The sequence below is a fragment of the Megalobrama amblycephala genome, unplaced genomic scaffold (genome assembly GCF_018812025.1).
Source record: "Megalobrama amblycephala isolate DHTTF-2021 unplaced genomic scaffold, ASM1881202v1 scaffold306, whole genome shotgun sequence".
NCBI lineage: Eukaryota > Metazoa > Chordata > Actinopteri > Cypriniformes > Xenocyprididae > Megalobrama > Megalobrama amblycephala.
In genome coordinates this window covers 290,281-309,878 of record NW_025953342.1, presented here as the reverse complement: position 1 = coordinate 309,878, position 19,598 = coordinate 290,281, and the positions used below count along the sequence as shown (strand labels likewise).

Below are 19,598 nucleotides of genomic sequence, written 5' to 3'. Positions count from 1 at the left end.
GCAACACCATAGTGACCACCCCAGGTACCTTAGCAACTGACTAGCAACACCTTAGCAACCACCCAGATTACCATAGCAACCGCCTAGCAACCACCCAGAACACCCTAGCAACCGCCTAGCAACACCATAGTGACCACCCCAGGTACCTTAGCAACTGCCTAGCAACACCTTAGCAACCACCCAGGTTACCATAGCAACTGCCTAGCAACCACCCCGAGTAGCCTAGCAACCGCATAGCATCATCTTAGCAACCACCCCGAGTACCCTAGCAACCGCATAGCAACACCCTAGCAACCACCCCAAGTACCCTAGCAACCACATAGCAACACCATAGCAACCACCCAGAACACCTTAGCAACCGCATAGCAACACCTTAGCAACCACCCTGAGTACCCTAGCAACTGCATAGCAACACCCTAGCAACCATGCAGATTACACTAGCAACCACATAGCAACACCCTAGCAACCAGTCAGAACACCTTAGCAACCGCATAGCAACCACTCTGAGAACCCTAGCAACCACCCTGAGTACCCTAGCAACAGCATAGCAACACCATAACAACCACCCTGAGTACCCTAGCAACCGCATAGCAACACCCTAGCAACCACCCCAAATACCCTAGCAACCCCATAGCAACACCTTAGCAACCACCCTAGTACCTTAGCAACCGCATAGCAACACCTTAGCAACCACCCCGAGTACCCTAGCAACCGCATAGCAACACCCTAGCAACCACCCCAACACCCTAGCAACCCCATAGCAACACCTTAGCAACCACCCCGAGTACCTTAGCAACCGCATAGCAACACCCTTGCAACCACCCTGAGTACCCTAGCAACCACTTAACACCCTAGCAACCGCCTTAAGTACCCTGACTCTATCTATCTATCTATCTATCTATCTATCTATCTATCTAAATCTATCAAACTAAGTCTATCTATTGAACTAAATCTATCTAATAAAACTTAAACTTTCAAACTTCAAACTTTTAAAACTACTTCAAACTTTCTGGACCGGCTTTTTCAAGCCAACTTAAAGTTTGTCTTCAAACTTTTTTATCTAGTTATTATTCTTCTTCTTAGACTAAATTTTAAATTGTATCTCCTCCTAGACTGTTCAAGCTACAAACACCAAACTCGGACTAGACCTTCAGACTGTTCTGACTCGGGTTGCTATATCTTTTCAGACTGATCCGACTTACGGTTTTCCTAAAAATGCTGATTAAACCTGGAAAAAACTCCCATTGACTTTCATTGAACTGCCTTGGCTGATCTGAACATTCCGTCCAACTGTCAAAATTCAAATTCAAACACACAGACTCAATTAAACTGCAATTCCTATTTCCAAGCCATTTAAACTCATTCAAACTCATTCAAACTCATTCAATCTATCTATCTATCTATCTATCTATCTATCTATCTATCTATCTATCTATCTATCTATCTATCTATCTATCTATCTATCTATCTATCAAACTAAATCTTTCTATCTATCTATCTATCTATCTATCTATCAAACTAAATCTATCTATCTATCAAACTAAATCTTTCTATCTATCTATCAAACTAAATCTATCTATCTATCTATCTATCTATCTATCAAACTAAATCTATCTATCTATCAAACTAAATCTATCTATCTATCAAACTAAATCTATCTATCTATCAAACTAAATCTTTCTATCTATCTATCTATCTATCTATCTATCTATCTATCTATCAAACTAAATCTATCTATCTATCAAACTAAATCTTTCTATCTATCTATCAAACTAAATCTATCTATCTATCTATCTATCTATCTATCAAACTAAATCTATCTATCTATCAAACTAAATCTATCTATCTATCAAACTAAATCTATCTATCTATCAAACTAAATCTTTCTATCTATCTATCTATCTATCTATCTATCTATCTATCTATCTATCTATCAAACTAAATCTATCTATCTATCAAACTAAATCTATCTATCTATCTATCAAACTAAATCTATCTATCTATCTATCAAACTAAATCTATCTATCTATCTATCAAACTAAATCTTTCTATCTATCTATCTATCTCTCTATCAAACTAAATCTATCTATCTATCTATCAAACTAAATCTATCTATCTATCTATCAAACTAAATCTATCTATCTATCTATCTATCTATCTATCAAACTAAATCTATCTATCAAACTAAATCTATCTATCAAACTAAATCTAACTATCTATCTATCTATCTATCAAACTAAATCTATCTATCTATCTATCTATCTATCTATCAAACTAAATCTATCTATCTATCAAACTAAATCTATCTATCTATCAAACTAAATCTATCTATCTATCTATCTATCAAACTAAATCTATCTATCTATCTATCAAACTAAATCTATCTATCTATCTATCTATCTATCTATCTATCTATCTATCTATCTATCTATCTATCAAACTAAATCTATCTATCTATCAAACTAAATCTATCTATCTATCTATCAAACTAAATCTATCTATCTATCAAACTAAATCTATCTATCTATCTATCTATCAAACTCTATCTATCTATCAAACTAACTCTATCTATCTATCAAACTAAATCTATCTATCTATCAAACTAAATCTATCTATCTATCAAACTAAATCTATCTATCTATCAAACTAAATCTATCTATCTATCAAACTAAATCTTTCTATCTATCTATCTATCTATCTATCTATCTATCAAACTAAATCTATCTATCTATCAAACTAAATCTATCTATCTATCAAACTAAATCTATCTATCTATCAAACTAAATCTATCTATCTATCTATCAAACTAAATCTATCTATCTATCTATCAAACTAAATCTTTCTATCTATCTATCTATCTCTCTATCAAACTAAATCTATCTATCTATCTATCAAACTAAATCTATCTATCTATCTATCAAACTAATCTATCTATCTATCTATCTATCTATCTATCTATCAAACTAAATCTATCTATCAAACTAAATCTAACTATCTATCTATCTATCTATCAAACTAAATCTATCTATCTATCTATCTATCTATCAAACTAAATCTATCTATCTATCAAACTAAATCTATCTATCTATCTATCAAACTAAATCTATCTATCTATCTATCTATCTATCAAACTAAATCTATCTATCTATCTATCAAACTAAATCTATCTATCTATCTATCTATCAAACTAAATCTATCTATCTATCAAACTAAATCTATCTATCTATCAAACTAAATCTATCTATCTATCTATCAAACTAAATCTATCTATCTATCTATCAAACTAAATCTATCTATCTATCAAACTAAATCTATCTATCTATCTATCTATCAAACTAAATCTATCTATCTATCTATCTATCAAACTATATCTATCTATCTATCTATCTATCAAACTAAATCTATCTATCTATCAAACTAAATCTATCTATCTATCTATCACTGGTAGCTGTCAAGCCACTCCCTAGCAACCAAACAGAGTACCCTAGCAACCGTTTTGCAAGATCTATATCTCTGCAGCAGAACATAGTACAGACATGGGGGTTGGTTTATATTGTCAAGCAGCCTTTGGAGTATCATCATTGGTAGCTGCCAAGCCACTCCCTAGCAACCAAACAGAGTACCCTAGCAACCGTTTTACAAAATATATATCTCTGCATCATAACATAGTACAGTCATGGGGGTTGGCTTTTTTTAATCATGCTAGCAATCTGGACTTCCAACATGCTATACATGCTAGCAGTGAATAGCTACATGCTAATAGTGATTAGCTAAGTGCTAAAGTGAGCTAAGAATATGCTAATAACTCTATAAAAACTCCATAGTAACCATCTGTGACAACTACCAACCACCTAGCAACATCATAGCAACCACCCAGGTAACCATAGCAACCATCTAACAACCACCCAGAATACCCTAACAACTGCCTAGCGATACCTTAGCAACCACCCAGGTTACATAGCAACTGCCTAGCAACCACCACGAGTACCGTAGCAACACCCTAGCAACCAACCCTATTATCTTAGCAACCGCATAGCAACGCCCTAGCAACCAACCAGAGTACCCTAGCAACCGCATAGCAACACCTTAGCAACCACCCCGAGTACCCTAGCAACCGCATAGCAACACCTTAGCAACCACACCGAGTACCCTAGCAACCGCATAGCAACACCCTAGCAACCAACCAGAGTACCTTAGCAACCGCATAGCAACACCCTAACAACCACCCCAAGAACCCTAGCAACCGCATAGCAACACCCTAGCAACCACCCAGAATACCTTAGCAACCTCATAGCAACACCCTAGCAACCAACCAGAGTACCTTAGCAACCGAACAGCAACACCTTAGCAACCATACCAAGTGCCCTAGGAACCACATAGCAACACCCTAGCAACCACCCAGAATACCTTAGCACACCCTAGCAACCATCCAAAATATCTATCTATCTATCTATCTATCTATCTATCTATCTATCTATCTATCTATCTATCTATCTATCTATCTGTCTATCTGTCAAAACTACTAAACTAAAACTTAAACTTAAACTTTCAAACTCTCTAACTGAAAACTCTCAAACTTCAAACTTTTAAATCTGTTTCAAACTTTCTGGACCGGCTTTTTCAAGCCAACTTAAAGTTTGTCCTCAAACTTTTTTATCTAGTTATTTTTATTCCACACAAAATTTCTGCGCGTAACTCGTCCCGCAGTTTTTGTCATAGACCCACGAATGAGGTGTCAAATCGACCGGCCCATTGAGGAGTGGTGTGCTATGACTTTTATAAGCGATCGGGTGTACGATGTTCGTTCAGCGGGTGAAAAATCGGCGAAAAATTCCATAGACTTAACATTGTGATGAACTTTGACGAGTCATAACTCCTAACGAGGATTTCATAGAAACGTGGGTCACCACGTTTGAAGAGGCTGGCAGGTTCTCTCAGAACATACCTCAAAACGGGGTGTAAGTTGTACCCCTGGGGCGCAAGAGCTGCCCAAAGTTGCCCCATAGACATACTATGGTGAAGCCGTGCCCATGAACCAGGAAGTACTGTGTTTTTCCTGCTATGGAAAATTACATAGGGATTTTGTATTGAACATAATTCTATATCACAATGTCATAGAGACAAGGGGGTGGGCTCATTTTACTCAGGCAACCAATCAGTGTCTCAGGATCATTGTGAAGCTATCAAGCCACGCCCTAGCAACCACATAGAGCACCATAGCAACAAGTTCCATAGACTTCCATTGAAAAAGATCAAAGGAATATCTTTGGATAGAAGTGTCATAGAAACATGAGGTTGGGCTCATTTGACTCGGGGCAGCAAACGGCCAATCACAAATCACCTTCAATACTTCATAGCCACGTCCTAGCAACCATTTAGAGAACCCTAGCAACCCAAAGCATAGAGGGATATCTTCAAATCTGAACATCATAGAAGCATGGGGGTTGGTTTATATCATTCACACTGGCAAGCAGCCTTTGGAGTGTCATCATTGGTAGCTGCGAAGCCACTCCCTAGCAACCTAACAGAGTACCCTAGCAACCATTTAGCAAGACCTATGTCTCTGCATCAGAGCATCGTAGAGACATGGGGGTTGGCTTATGTTGGCCAGCAGCCTTTGGAGTATCATCATTGGTAGCTACCAAGCCACTCCCTAACAACCAAACAGAGTATCCTAGCAACCGTTTAACAAGACCTATATCTCTGCATCAGAACATCGTAGAGACATGGGGGTTGGTTTATATTGTCAAGCAGCCTTTGGAGTATCATCATTGATAGCTGCCGAGCCACTCCCTAGCAACCAAACAGAGTACCCTAGCAACCGTTTAGCAAGACCTATATCTCTGCATCAGAACATCGTAGAGACATGGGGCTTGGCTTTTTTGACTCATGCTAGCAAACTGGACTTCCAAAATGCTACACATGCTAGCAGTGAATAGCTACATGCTAATAGCAATTAGCTAAGGGTTTAAACATGACACAAACTAGTAAAAATGTGTTAGCATCATGTTAGTAGCATGCTAATCATGTTAGCATTATGCTAATAGCATGTTAATCATGTTAGCATAATGCTAACATGATTATGCTAATCATGTTAGCATGTTGCTAGCATAATGCTAACATGATTAGCATCTTGTTAAAATCATGCTAGCAAAAAATGGTAATAATGCTAGCATCATGCTAGCATAATGCTAATCATGTTAGCATGTTGCTAGCATTATGTTAACATGATTAGCATCTTGTTAAAATAATGCTAGCAACATGGTAATCATGCTAGCATTATGCTAATCATGTTAGCATTTTGTTAGCATTGTGTTAAAATGATTAGCATCTTGTTAGAAACATGCTAGCAGCATGCTGTGGGTGTTAGCATAATGCTAAAAACATCCTAGCAGGACGGTAATTATGCTAGCATCATGTTAATCAAGAGTGCCGAGTTTTGCCACTGCAAGCACCATTCACATTTTCTTCAGGAAACGTACATTCTAGTTATTCTTCTTCCGGACACATTCGTCTGCGCGTAACTCGTCCCGCAGTTTTTGTCCTAGACCCATGAGTGGTGTGCTATGACTTTTATAAGCGATCGGACCAACGATGTTTGCACAGGGGGCGAAAAAGCGGCCAAAAAAGTCCCATTTACTTTCAATGGCGGAATCTTCAGAAATTTTAATTTCAACTGTCACTTTCTCACACACACTCACACACGTAGGCCCTTAGAACCCTTTCTCTCACTCACTCACTATTGATCACAGTGTCATAGAGACAAGGGGGTGGGCTCATTTTACTCAGGCAACCAATCAGTGTCTCAGGATCATTGTGAAGCTATCAAGCCACGCCCTAGCAACCACATAGAGCACCATAGCAACAAGTTCCATAGACTTCCATTGAAAAAGATCAAAGGAATATCTTTGGATAGAAGTGTCATAGAAACATGAGGTTGGGCTCATTTGACTCGGGGCAGCAAACGGCCAATCACAAATCACCTTCAATACTTCATAGCCACGTCCTAGCAACCATTTAGAGAACCCTAGCAACCCAAAGCATAGAGGGATATCTTCAAATCTGAACATCATAGAAGCATGGGGGTTGGTTTATATCATTCACACTGGCAAGCAGCCTTTGGAGTGTCATCATTGGTAGCTGCGAAGCCACTCCCTAGCAACCTAACAGAGTACCCTAGCAACCATTTAGCAAGACCTATGTCTCTGCATCAGAGCATCGTAGAGACATGGGGGTTGGCTTATGTTGGCCAGCAGCCTTTGGAGTATCATCATTGGTAGCTACCAAGCCACTCCCTAACAACCAAACAGAGTATCCTAGCAACCGTTTAACAAGACCTATATCTCTGCATCAGAACATCGTAGAGACATGGGGGTTGGTTTATATTGTCAAGCAGCCTTTGGAGTATCATCATTGATAGCTGCCGAGCCACTCCCTAGCAACCAAACAGAGTACCCTAGCAACCGTTTAGCAAGACCTATATCTCTGCATCAGAACATCGTAGAGACATGGGGCTTGGCTTTTTTGACTCATGCTAGCAAACTGGACTTCCAAAATGCTACACATGCTAGCAGTGAATAGCTACATGCTAATAGCAATTAGCTAAGGGTTTAAACATGACACAAACTAGTAAAAATGTGTTAGCATCATGTTAGTAGCATGCTAATCATGTTAGCATTATGCTAATAGCATGTTAATCATGTTAGCATAATGCTAACATGATTATGCTAATCATGTTAGCATGTTGCTAGCATAATGCTAACATGATTAGCATCTTGTTAAAATCATGCTAGCAAAAAATGGTAATAATGCTAGCATCATGCTAGCATAATGCTAATCATGTTAGCATGTTGCTAGCATTATGTTAACATGATTAGCATCTTGTTAAAATAATGCTAGCAACATGGTAATCATGCTAGCATTATGCTAATCATGTTAGCATTTTGTTAGCATTGTGTTAAAATGATTAGCATCTTGTTAGAAACATGCTAGCAGCATGCTGTGGGTGTTAGCATAATGCTAAAAACATCCTAGCAGGACGGTAATTATGCTAGCATCATGTTAATCAAGAGTGCCGAGTTTTGCCACTGCAAGCACCATTCACATTTTCTTCAGGAAACGTACATTCTAGTTATTCTTCTTCCGGACACATTCGTCTGCGCGTAACTCGTCCCGCAGTTTTTGTCCTAGACCCATGAGTGGTGTGCTATGACTTTTATAAGCGATCGGACCAACGATGTTTGCACAGGGGGCGAAAAAGCGGCCAAAAAAGTCCCATTTACTTTCAATGGCGGAATCTTCAGAAATTTTAATTTCAACTGTCACTTTCTCACACACACTCACACACGTAGGCCCTTAGAACCCTTTCTCTCACTCACTCACTATTGATCACAGTGTCATAGAGACAAGGGGGTGGGCTCATTTCACTCAGACAACCAATCAGTGTCTCAGGATCATTGTAAAGCTATCAAGCCACGCTCTAGCAACCATAGAGAGCACCTTAGTAACAAGCTCCATAGACTTCCATTGAAAAAGATCAAAGGAAGATCTTTGGATAGAAGTGTCATAGAAACATGAGGGTGGGTTCATTTGACTCGGGGCAGCAAACTGCCAATCACGCATCACTTTCAAGACTTCATAGCCACGCCCTAGCAACCATTTAGAGCACCCTAGCAACCCAAAGCATAGAGGGATATCTTCAAATCTGAATATCATAGAGGCCTGGGGGTTGGTTTATATCGTTCATACTGGCAAGCAGCCTTTGGAGTATCACCATTGTCAGCTGCCAGGCCACTCCCTAGCAACCAAACAGAGTACCCTAGCAACCATTTTGCAAGAACTATATCTCTGAATCAGAATATCGTAGAGACATGGGGGTTGGTTTATATTCTCAAGCAGCCTTTGGAGTATCATCATTGGCAGCTGCCAAGCCACTCCCTAGCAACCAAACAGAGTACCCTAGCAACCGTTTTTCAAGATCTATATCTCTGCTTCAGAACATCATAGAGACATGGGGGTTAGTTTATATTGTCAAGCAGCCTTTGAGGTATCATCATTGGCATCAATTTTGCCACTGCAAGCACCATTCACATTTTCTTCAGGAAATGTACATTCTAGTTAATATTATTATTATTATTATTATTGTAATAATACAATTACAATATACCCCCCCCCACACACACACACGTGTGCACACACACACACACACACACACACACACACACACACACACACACACACACACACATATATACACACATATACACATTCCTGTCCCACCCACTTTTTAAAACAAAGTTACGCCACTGGCATTGTGTGACGAATAACGTCATTAAAATATGAAAAATCCAAAAAGGTCAGAAGTGCATCCCTGAAATTAATGTTTGTCGTTTAACCTTTTTTTTTTTTTTTTTTATTTAACAGTAGGCAAATATTGCTGTATCTCATCATGTTCTGCTGCCCATCTTACCTCAGTTTGCATTCTTCATGCATTAAAAAGTGCCACGCTGCTCGGTTTCTGTGGACAGTGAATTAAACATTTTGATGAGCACTAAACAGACTGAGCACAAGTTTTTTGCCTTAAATGGGCCATGCCCACACAATTCCTCTGGGCTGACGGAGGATACAGACTATGTAAATTTACTTTAATTCATTCTTCACATATATTTTTTTTTTGCAACGGGCCGGCCCACATTGTCCAGTGGCCCACCCGGAAAACTCCCAGTACTCCCGATGGCCAGTCTGCCCCTGATTACGTTGTCAGAGTGTATAGCCATCAATGGAGCAGTACAGGTAGGTTAATATATCTGTCTAATTTGCCAGCAGCTAGCTAGTTAATGTTAATTGATTACATTGTCATTTGCTTGACTAGGAGTTAATATTTTGCTATCTTCCTTACTCGTCTTTGGATATTTGTATTTTAACTTCAACCATCATGCTGCAGGGTGTCAAAGCCTGGAAAACAAAGCTAGAACGCAGTAACATCACTTGCTGCGGTTTGCCTTGGTATTAACTTCAATTTTGTAGTTACTGCAATTTTGACACCCTCGTTTCTCAGAAAAGGGACAATTTTGAACCAGGAGACTTTGTCACAAGACAGAACATATGTCACAAAGCCTCAATTTTGATCAAATGTCTCAATTTTGATCAAATGTGTATTTACTGCACTTTGCCTTTGGACGGCAGTATAGCAATATAGTTTGGGAAAAGCCAATATTGCATGTTTACTAATGTAAGTTATGTGTAGTAAATGAAATCACGCATCTGCGCCACATGGATCACCTCAATTTGCATTTGAATACTGCGCACTCTCCGTGGACGTGGCCACATTAGCGGATAATGAGGTGACTTGTGAACGACTGATATCTCTCTCTTTTCAAACAGATTACACACATAGTCTGTTTGTGTGATCTGTTTGAAAAGAGAGAGATGTCAGTCGTTCAGGAATGGTCCCTCTGTCGAACATGGATCTGCAGTCTGGCAGAATGAAGACGAGAAGTTCCTTGTCCCCATCCACCGACAGAGAGAGATTCCGAGGACTCCTGACTGGCTCGCCAAATTGTGGTAGATTTTCCCCTACACACCTGATTTAAGTTTACCTGGGTTGTCTCCAATCAATGCCCCAAAAAGTCTATAGTCGACGCTTCATTAACAAGTAAATAAGGTAGGGCTGCATGATTTATTGCACTATTAGTGCGATATTAGTGTGATTTATGAAATCACAAAGGTTGTGATTTATTTATTTATTTATTTTTTTTATTTTTTTGTATGCACAGCTTGTCAATGAAGTATGGCTCCAAATGCTAATCCATGCGTCAAACATCTTTCCAAATGCATTTATTAACATCTTGTCCAACAAAAGACATTTTATAACTTGTTTTTACTCCAAACTCACTTCATAATGACAGTTGAGCATCCTTCTGTGAGATGATCTGGCTTCTTACACAGAATAAGGCAGTTGTGTGTTTCTTAGTCATGTTTAATCAATCAAAGCGTTTCATTATTCTGTTTGTTTAGCTACAGCGATGGTATGATGCCTATAGGGATTTCCTGGAATGATGTGTGTTATCTACTTCTGTGGCAGGGCATATTTGGAGTTTCTGCGCATGAGAACCCTCTGGCTTTCAGATGAAGAAGCATTTACTACTGATCACAGAGCTGTACAGCACTGACAAGCTGTGCATAAAATATAAAATAATCCCCAGCCTTTGCCAAATCATGTGCGGTTTAATTGCGATTAAACGTGCAGCCCTAGAATTAGGTCTGTAGTATTCACAAACTTGCAAAAACCCAGACAGACTCCAGACTATGCCTTAGAATATGCTTTAACCCTCTGGAGTCTGAGGCTGATTTGGGGTCCTGATGTAGTTTTGACACGTGTGCTTTTTTAGTTGTTTATAAACATATTAATGACAGAAGTCTCATTACATTGTATTCAACAGAAACTAGGCTACAATAATATGTGAGCAACAAGTATGTACATGTTTGTATTTTTGAGAGAATTACGTATATGTGTGGTTTTTGAAAAAAAAGTCACTGAAATAAGGTCTCAAAATACACACTAAATATTTTTTCACAAGACTTGGGAACTGTATATTTTAGTCTAGAGTTTTTGCTTAAAAATGATGTGGAAATTATACTACCTATTCTGACACATAAAACATTGTATTGATTTTAAATTTCTAAGACACTTTTTGTTTACACAAACCGTATGCGAAGAGGCGTGAATCTTCATGAATAATTCTGAGATTCACACCTGAGGAGATTAAGACCAGTGGTGTAGTCGGGGCCATACACACGTGTACTCTGTATACTTACTTTTTGCTCAGGGCTGTTTGCGTATTACAACTTCTAAGGATCAGTATTTGCGTATACCCATTTTTTGTTTCGAAAGTCCATAATCTACTGTCATGTTAGCTTCCTGTCACATTGAACTGTGTCCAATGCTGTTTTGTAAACTCGTGATTCTTTGTTGTAATTGGTGCATTAGCACTTCTATCTTTCTACCTTTTCCTGCCCATCATCGACTAAAAAAAAATCAGGCTTGACTGTGCGGGTTTGCGCTGCAGTGAGAGAACTCCGCTCAAATCTGCTTGGTGTTTTGAGCGGTTCATTGAGTGCAGTTCTCTCACTGCAGTGCTGTGAGAAATATGGTGGAGAGCAAATAAGACTATTAATTAATTATATACATCATGCATTCAGAGCTTTTAAGCGCTAAGTTCTCAGTTCTCATATGAACTGAAAAGACCATCAGCTCAACTGAAGCCCGGTTTATTTAATGCATCAGTGGCGCATGAATCATAGGCCTACTCTGAATCTTATCATGCTCCAAAAGTGTGATAAGATTTCCATGAGCCATTCCTATTGTGACACTGATGATAAAATCGATCCATTTGAATTCTATTTAGAGTTAAACACTTTAAAACACTATAGAGAATGTCAAGCATGATCTAGACTGATGAACAAAAGACTGATGAAAAGAGGAAAAAAGATCATTTTGCACCAACATTTATTAGAAAGCTTATAAAACTATTCATGACCCACCCTTACATTTATCACATTTTATTATATTAATTGTGATCAATTTGGATAAATTGTGGAATTTATAATCTATTAAGGAAATATATTTTCTGTTTATATAATTATATAATTTCTGTTTATATAAATATAATTTCTACTTATATTGGCTGTAGCTATTGTTTCTATATGTGTAGGTTGTAGGTACATTCATGCTCTTCCTCTGAGGTAACCGCATCTCAAAACGATGAAAAGTACATAAAACTGACTAAGCTTATGTGTTTTTCCGAGCTGATGCAGGTGTTCACTCCCTGTTGTGCTAATTGCCTCAGAATTTGCATCTGAATAGCGCTCGCGCTCCGTGGGTGTAGCCACATTAGTGGATAATGAGCTGAATCGTGTACGACTGACATGTCTCGCTTTTCAAACGGATTACTTAAACAGAGAATGTTAGTCTTAGATTTAACTTGCATGACTTAAAACCTGACATTTCAATGTTTCTTTTGACATACGTCTCATTTTTGTGTGATTAGTATTCACTAAGTTACAGTTCATTTTCTGAGGGAGTATCAGATTGGGCTTCATTCCGAGAGAGATGACAAGTCCCGCATCGTGTTAGTTTATTTTGCAAAAAGCATAATATTTAGTTTTTACTGTGAGTGTACACAAATAAGACATTCTATAGTTGAATTGATATTACTTCTGTCTCTATAACAAAAAATGACAGAGTATTTTAAGTTGATTGAAAAAAAAAACAGCAAAACACGCTGGTGCATTTCCTGACGTGTGAGTGTTAATCCCAGCCGAAGGACCTCATATCAATCACGAAGAATCTCACTGACAAAAAGAAAACAACAGTTTATATAGGATAGGAGCATGGCAAAGCATTCTACAATATGATTGTAGAATTTTACTTCTGTTACTAGGTAAAGCAAGATCTGCCCAAATCATGTGTTTATTAGTTAGTTGGTTACTCAATATCATGGGGCTATTAGTGTTGTCAAAAGTACTGATTGCGATACCAAGTCGGTACTAAAATTTTAAAAATGTGACTAGCACTGTTGTGCGGATTCATAAACACCTCTGATTGGCCTTTGTGTTTGCGGGCTCATCACCAGATATGTCTGTGATTGGCTACAATGATCAATGCTCGGGACCATTTGAATTTGAAAGCGGGAACGTTTGAAAGCAGTAGCCAATTACAGATATTTCCAATGAGCACGTGAACACAATTGCCAATCAGAGATATTTACGAATCCGCTCAATGCATCACATTTTTAAAATGTCAGTACCGACTTGGTATCTCGGTCGGTACTTTTGACAACACTAGGGGCTATTATATTTAGATAGTTGTCTAGCTGTCCCTAAGTTTCTTTTCCCCTTTTCTTATATTTGGACATGATTCAGACAAACACTGACTTTGGCCCAAGGTTTGAGGACATTTAGGTTTCAAACGCATACAAATTATAAGTTATTCCTGCAAGGAAAAAGAAATGTTTGATTCATTAAAAAAAATTCCATCATGGGTCACAAAGAATCATCAAAGGAAACTGCCTCAGAAGATAAACTGAAAACATATTGGTCCCCTTGCATCTCATGCTCTTTGTCTTTCCTCATTTCTCTCAGAGGAGGAGGGCAGGCCCCAGCGCCGCAATAGAAGCCGCCGTCGCCGTAACCGTGGCAATCGTCCTGAGGGAGGCTCTACCAGCCGTGACAGACAGCCAGGTGAGAGATTGGGAAGGATTGTGTTTCTGACCAGATTCAATCTTGCATTACCTCTGTAGTATTCAAGGTTTTTTTTTTTTTTTTTTTTTTTTTTTCTTCAATAGGACTGTTATAAAATATTTGCTGGTATGATACCAGATAGAGGTCTCCATGAGCTTTAAACCGAAGCCCAAAGCCCTGGCCCGTCCCCGAGATCATTTAATCCGATCGGACCGGACCGATAGTTACATTTTAAGCCCGATCCCGACCTGAACACGGAGTCCATTTCAAACAGAAAATAACTTTTTGCAATATGCTGGAACGATCAGTAAACGAATACATGTAAACAAACAGTTTCATCAAGACATAGCGGCCCTCTCAGCAGTCAGCACACCGGAGGAAAGGAGAAAAAGTGCATACTTAACAATTATGAAACTTAGCTCAGTAAACTGGTGTAATGGTCACATAAAGTCCTCAAAGATAAAGAATTCAAACTTCAGTGTGTTCATAGCAACCCAAGAGATCCCGCTCGTCTTCCATGTTGTGTTTTGCATGCCGTCTGCTGAGCACATGTGCAAAATGGTTTTGTATAAATTATATATATTCTAAATGTATACTGTATATTCAAAGCTGTTTTGCGCATGTGCTCTCATGCGCTCTTTTGGTATATGTGTGTTTTTTTTTTTGTTTTTTTTGTTTTTTTGCTACAAACCTGCGCAAGCCTGCTCATAGCGAACAGCTTTCAGACACAACTTTCTTCTATTCTTTATAGTTAATTTGAGGCAGTTTATAATGGCAAATGTCAAGAGCGCACGTCTTATTTTGCCTTGGGCACCAAATAAACCAGAACCACTACTGCTAGGGTACACTTTGTCTTGAGTGCATCAATAAATGGTTGAAGCAAAGGAAGTACAAGAACTTCAGTGAGTACTTTCCCTAGTCTCTTCCTGTTACATAGGCACAGCATATTAAATGTGTAATTTCAGAAGACTTGTGGCTTCTTTTTCTTCCTCTCTGTGCATTCTGCATATGTCGTCTTTTAGTCCTTTCTTTCTCCATATTTCACAAACTTCATCTGTTAGATACAATACTTTAGATGATATACTTAGTTTTATACTTAGATTTAAGTATAAGAAAAAAAAAAACTAATCTTGAAACTTATTTGCTATTTAATGTTTTAATATTAACCAGATTCATTTGTTTGTCTATGTAATTTTAAATTTTAATAAAATTTGTTATTCCTTATTCAAATTTGATGTCTGACGTAATCATTGCTCATCTGCCTGAATCTCACTGCATCAATATGTTAATCTTTAGATTCTAGATTGTTGCACTTGCTGATTTGGTTGACGTTAATTTCACAGTTATGGTCTACAGAGAGTGTAATATATGAATGCAACTGTAAGATCAGATTACACCACTTGTTTGATCTCTTGCTGCTCCACCCCCCCTTCTGACTACTGTTGCTCTTTGTGTTGATATAGTTACTGTTGCTGACTTCATTTCTCGTGCCGATTCCCAGAGCAGACAGAATCTCTCAGGGAAGGAGGAGTCAACGCAGCACGTGTCACGTCCCAAGGTCTGCAAAAACTATAACACTAAACACACCCCTCACAATGCGAGGAAAAATATTTTTGAAATATTTTATTTTTATTATTATTATTATTATTATTATTATTATTAAAAGAACAGAGTTCCAGGTTTGCTGTGCTTGCTTGTAGGGCTGCACAATGTGGCTAAAATGGTTTGATTATATATCAGTATGACTATAAAATATAAAAATAATAATTATGGTTACTGTCATGGTTAACTAAAATTAAAAATATTAAAAACATTCCTGTTAACCCCTTAAGCTTGAAGTGTCACCACCCCCCGTGAAAAAAAAAAATTATAATCAAATTGCTAAGCAACCACTGATAGGAAATAGGCCTCATTTAGTTTTTTTTTTTTTTTTTTTTTTTTTTTTTTTTTTAACGCATCCAACCATTTTGTTCAACATTTAATGAGTGCTGAGTCATCACTCTAAAATGGAGTGTACCACCCGCGGGCGCCACCTAGCTATAAAAAAAAATCAACTTAGTCAAGTCAAGTCACCTTTATTTATATAGCACTTTTTACAATGTAGATTGTGTCAAAGAAGCTTTACATTGATAATTGGTACATTTATTTTGGCTGCACAACAGCTCTTAAAGAATAGTGTCAATGCAGGCAGGTCAAAGCACTGTTGAATATCAAATGTCAAGTCAAATGTCAAGTGTCCCCAACTAAGCAAGCCAAAGGTGACAGCGGCAAGGAACCCAAACTCCAATAGGTGACATCAGGGATAAACAGAAAGACTAATATTAGCGTAGATTGCCATTCTTCTTCTGGTGTAACAAGTACATCTGGTGTTATAGGAAGTGTTCCCGGTTCTGGCTGAACTAATTTATGCAGCCTAATAATCCTTTAACGGATTTGAAAATATAAATTGATAATGTGTTGTATATGCCAGCTTAATGAGATGCGTTTTTAGTCTAGATTTAAACTGACAGAGTGTGTCTGCTTCCCAAACAATGCTAGGAAGATTGTTCCAGAGTTTAGGTGCCAAATAGGAGAAGGATCTACTGCCTGCGGTTGATTTTGATATTCTAGGTATTATCAGCTGGCCTGAATTCTAAGATCGCAATAGACGTGAAGGACTATAATGCTTTAAGAGCTCACTCAGGTACTGGAGAGCTAATCCATTTAGCAATTAGCAAGATTTTAAAATCTATACAATGTTTAACAGGAAGCCAATGCAGTGTTGACAGAACTGGGCTAATATGGTCATACTTCCTAGTTCTAGTAAGAACTCTAGCTGCTGCATTTTGTACGAGCTGTAGTTTATTTATCAAGCGAGCGGAACAACCACCCAGAAAAGCATTACAGTAATCTTGCCTTGAGGTCATGAACGCATGAACTAACTGTTCTGCATTTTTCATTGAGAGCATATGTTGTAGTTTAGATATATTTTTAAGATGGAAGAATGCGGTTTTACAGATGCTAGTAACATGGCCTTCAAATGAAAGATTGGTATCAAAGAGCACACCCAGGTTCCTAAATGATGATGAAGACTTAACAGAGCAGCCATCAAGTGTTAGACAGTATTCTAGGTTATTATGTGAAGTCTTTGGTCCAAAAATTAGAATCAGTTTTTTCTGAATTTAGTAGTAGGAAATTAACTGGTCATCCAATTTTTTTTATATCAGCTATGCGTTCCATTAATTTTGTGAATTGGTAAGTTTCATCAGGGCGCGAGGAAATATAGAACTGAGTATCATCAGCGTAACAGTGAAAACTAATGCCATGCTTCCTAATGATATCTCCCAAGGGTAGCATGTACAGAGTGAAAAGCAATGGTCCTAGTACTGAGCCTTGCGGTACTCCCATATTCAACTTGTGATCGATATGACATCTCTTCATTTACTACTACAAACTGATAACGGTCAGATAAGTATGATTTGAACCATGACAATGCAATTCCACTAATGCCAACATAATTTTCGAGTCTATTTAAAAGAATATTGTGATCAATAGTGTCAAATGCAGCACTAAGATCCAGTAACACTAATAGAGAGATACAACCACAATCTGATGATAAGAGCAAATCATTAGTAACTCTAATGAGAGCAGTCTCAGTACTATGGTACGTTCTAAATCCTCACAGATACTATTTCTTTCTAAAAAGTAACATAGTTGTGATGATACTGCCTTTTCTATTATTTTTGACAGAAAAGTGAGATTTGAGATCGGCCTGTAATTGACTAATTCTCTAGGATCAAGTTATGTTTTTTTAATAAGAGGTTTAATAATAGCCAGCTTAAAGGTTTTTGGTACGTGTCCTAGTGATGAAGATGAATTGACGATATTAAGAAGAGGATCTATGACCTCTGAAAGTATCTCTTTCAATAACCTAGTCGGTATAGGGTCTAACATATATGTTGTTGATTTTGATGATTTAACAAGTTTAGACAATTCTTCCTCTCCTAAAGCAGTAAATGAATTGAATTTTTCCTCAGGGACACTACAATGCACTGTCTGACGTGATACTGTAGTAGATGGTGGCATGGTTATAATTTTTTCTCTAATATTATCAATCTTGCAAATAAATACCTAGGGTTGTTTATTTATTTATTTTCTTCTAAAAGTTTTGAAAAATAGGCAGATCTAGCAGATTTGAAGGCCTTTCTGTACTCAATCATTCTCTCTCTCCACGAAATGCGAAATACTTCTAGTTTTGTTTTCTTCCAGTTGGGCTCCATTTTTCTGGCTGCTACCTTTGCCTTTCTGATGAGAATTGTCTATAATCATAACCTTGAGGGCTAGACTCATTTAAAGTAATGTAATCGTCCGGTTTTAGCCAAGTTTCTGTCAAACACAGCACATCTAGAAGTGATTTTGAAGAAAGGGATCTAATATTTAACAACCCAAGTTTTATAATTTGTTTATCATTATTATCTCTATTTTTTATTTGTTGAACATCAATAAAATTTTACCATGAAATGGGTTTGGAAGTTTTGTTTTTACTAATTCGGGGTACAGACACAGTCTCTATGTGATAATATCTAGGTGTAAGAGTTTCTATGTGTTAGGAATTATCTGACTTCTGTAACGTGAGGCAGCTAGCAGAAGGTCGGTTTAGCCAGTCTGTCTGCTGCTTTTTCCTGACCTGGGCCGTAGTTTGTCATGTTTCAGTTCTAAGACTGTGCCATATTACTAGAGAGAAGAGCAGCACCATCCCGGGAGGGATGAATACCATCTCTTTTCAACAGGTCAGGTCTGCCCCAAAATCTTTTCCAATTGTCTATGAAACCTATATTATTCTGCGGACACCACTTAGACAGCCAGCCATTGAGTGATGATAATCTGCTAACTATCTCATCACTCCGACGAACAGGAAGGGGGGCCAGATCAAATTACTTTTCCTGACATTGTACTTGCGAGTTCACACACCTCTTTAATGTTAATTTTAGTGATCTCCGACTGGTGAAGTCGAACATCATTAGTGCCGACATGAATAATAATTGTAGAGTATTTATGATTAGCATTAGCCAGCACTTTTAAATTTGCTTTGATGTCAGGTGCTCTGGCTCCCGGCAAACACTTGACTATGGTGGCTGGTGTCTCTATTTTCACATTCCATGTAATAGAATTGCCAATAACTAGGGCACTTTCGACAGGATTCTCAGTGGGTGTGTCACTGAGTGGGGAGAACCTGTTTGATGTTCTTATTGGAACAGAAGAGTGGTGTTTTCCGCGGCTAGGCCGCCTCACCATTACCCAAGTGCCCTGCTGCGCGGGCTCTACAGTCGGAACCGACCAATGTACAGAGTTCACTAAGCTAGTCGCATCCAAAACAT

The 19,598-nt window shown here is 38.0% G+C and overlaps 1 protein-coding gene across 5 annotated transcripts in view; it reads left to right on the top strand.

The window, feature by feature from the left end:
• Positions 1-9,246: 9,246 nt before the first annotated feature.
• LOC125261115 (fragile X mental retardation syndrome-related protein 2-like) overlaps positions 9,247-19,598 on the top strand; it is a 56,156-nt gene continuing 45,804 nt past the window's right edge. Inside the window, exons 1-3 of one of the 5 annotated variants that reach the window (XM_048179706.1) lie at positions 9,247-9,792; positions 14,143-14,241; positions 15,705-15,799. In XM_048179706.1, coding sequence (XP_048035663.1) covers positions 9,591-9,792; positions 14,143-14,241; positions 15,705-15,799 — 396 coding nt within the window. In that variant the 5' untranslated portion in view covers positions 9,247-9,590. Of the gene's footprint in view, positions 10,564-14,142; positions 14,242-15,704; positions 15,800-19,598 lie in introns of all 5 variants that reach the window. The other 4 variants (XM_048179708.1, XM_048179704.1, XM_048179707.1 and 1 more) reach the window with 4 other exon arrangements.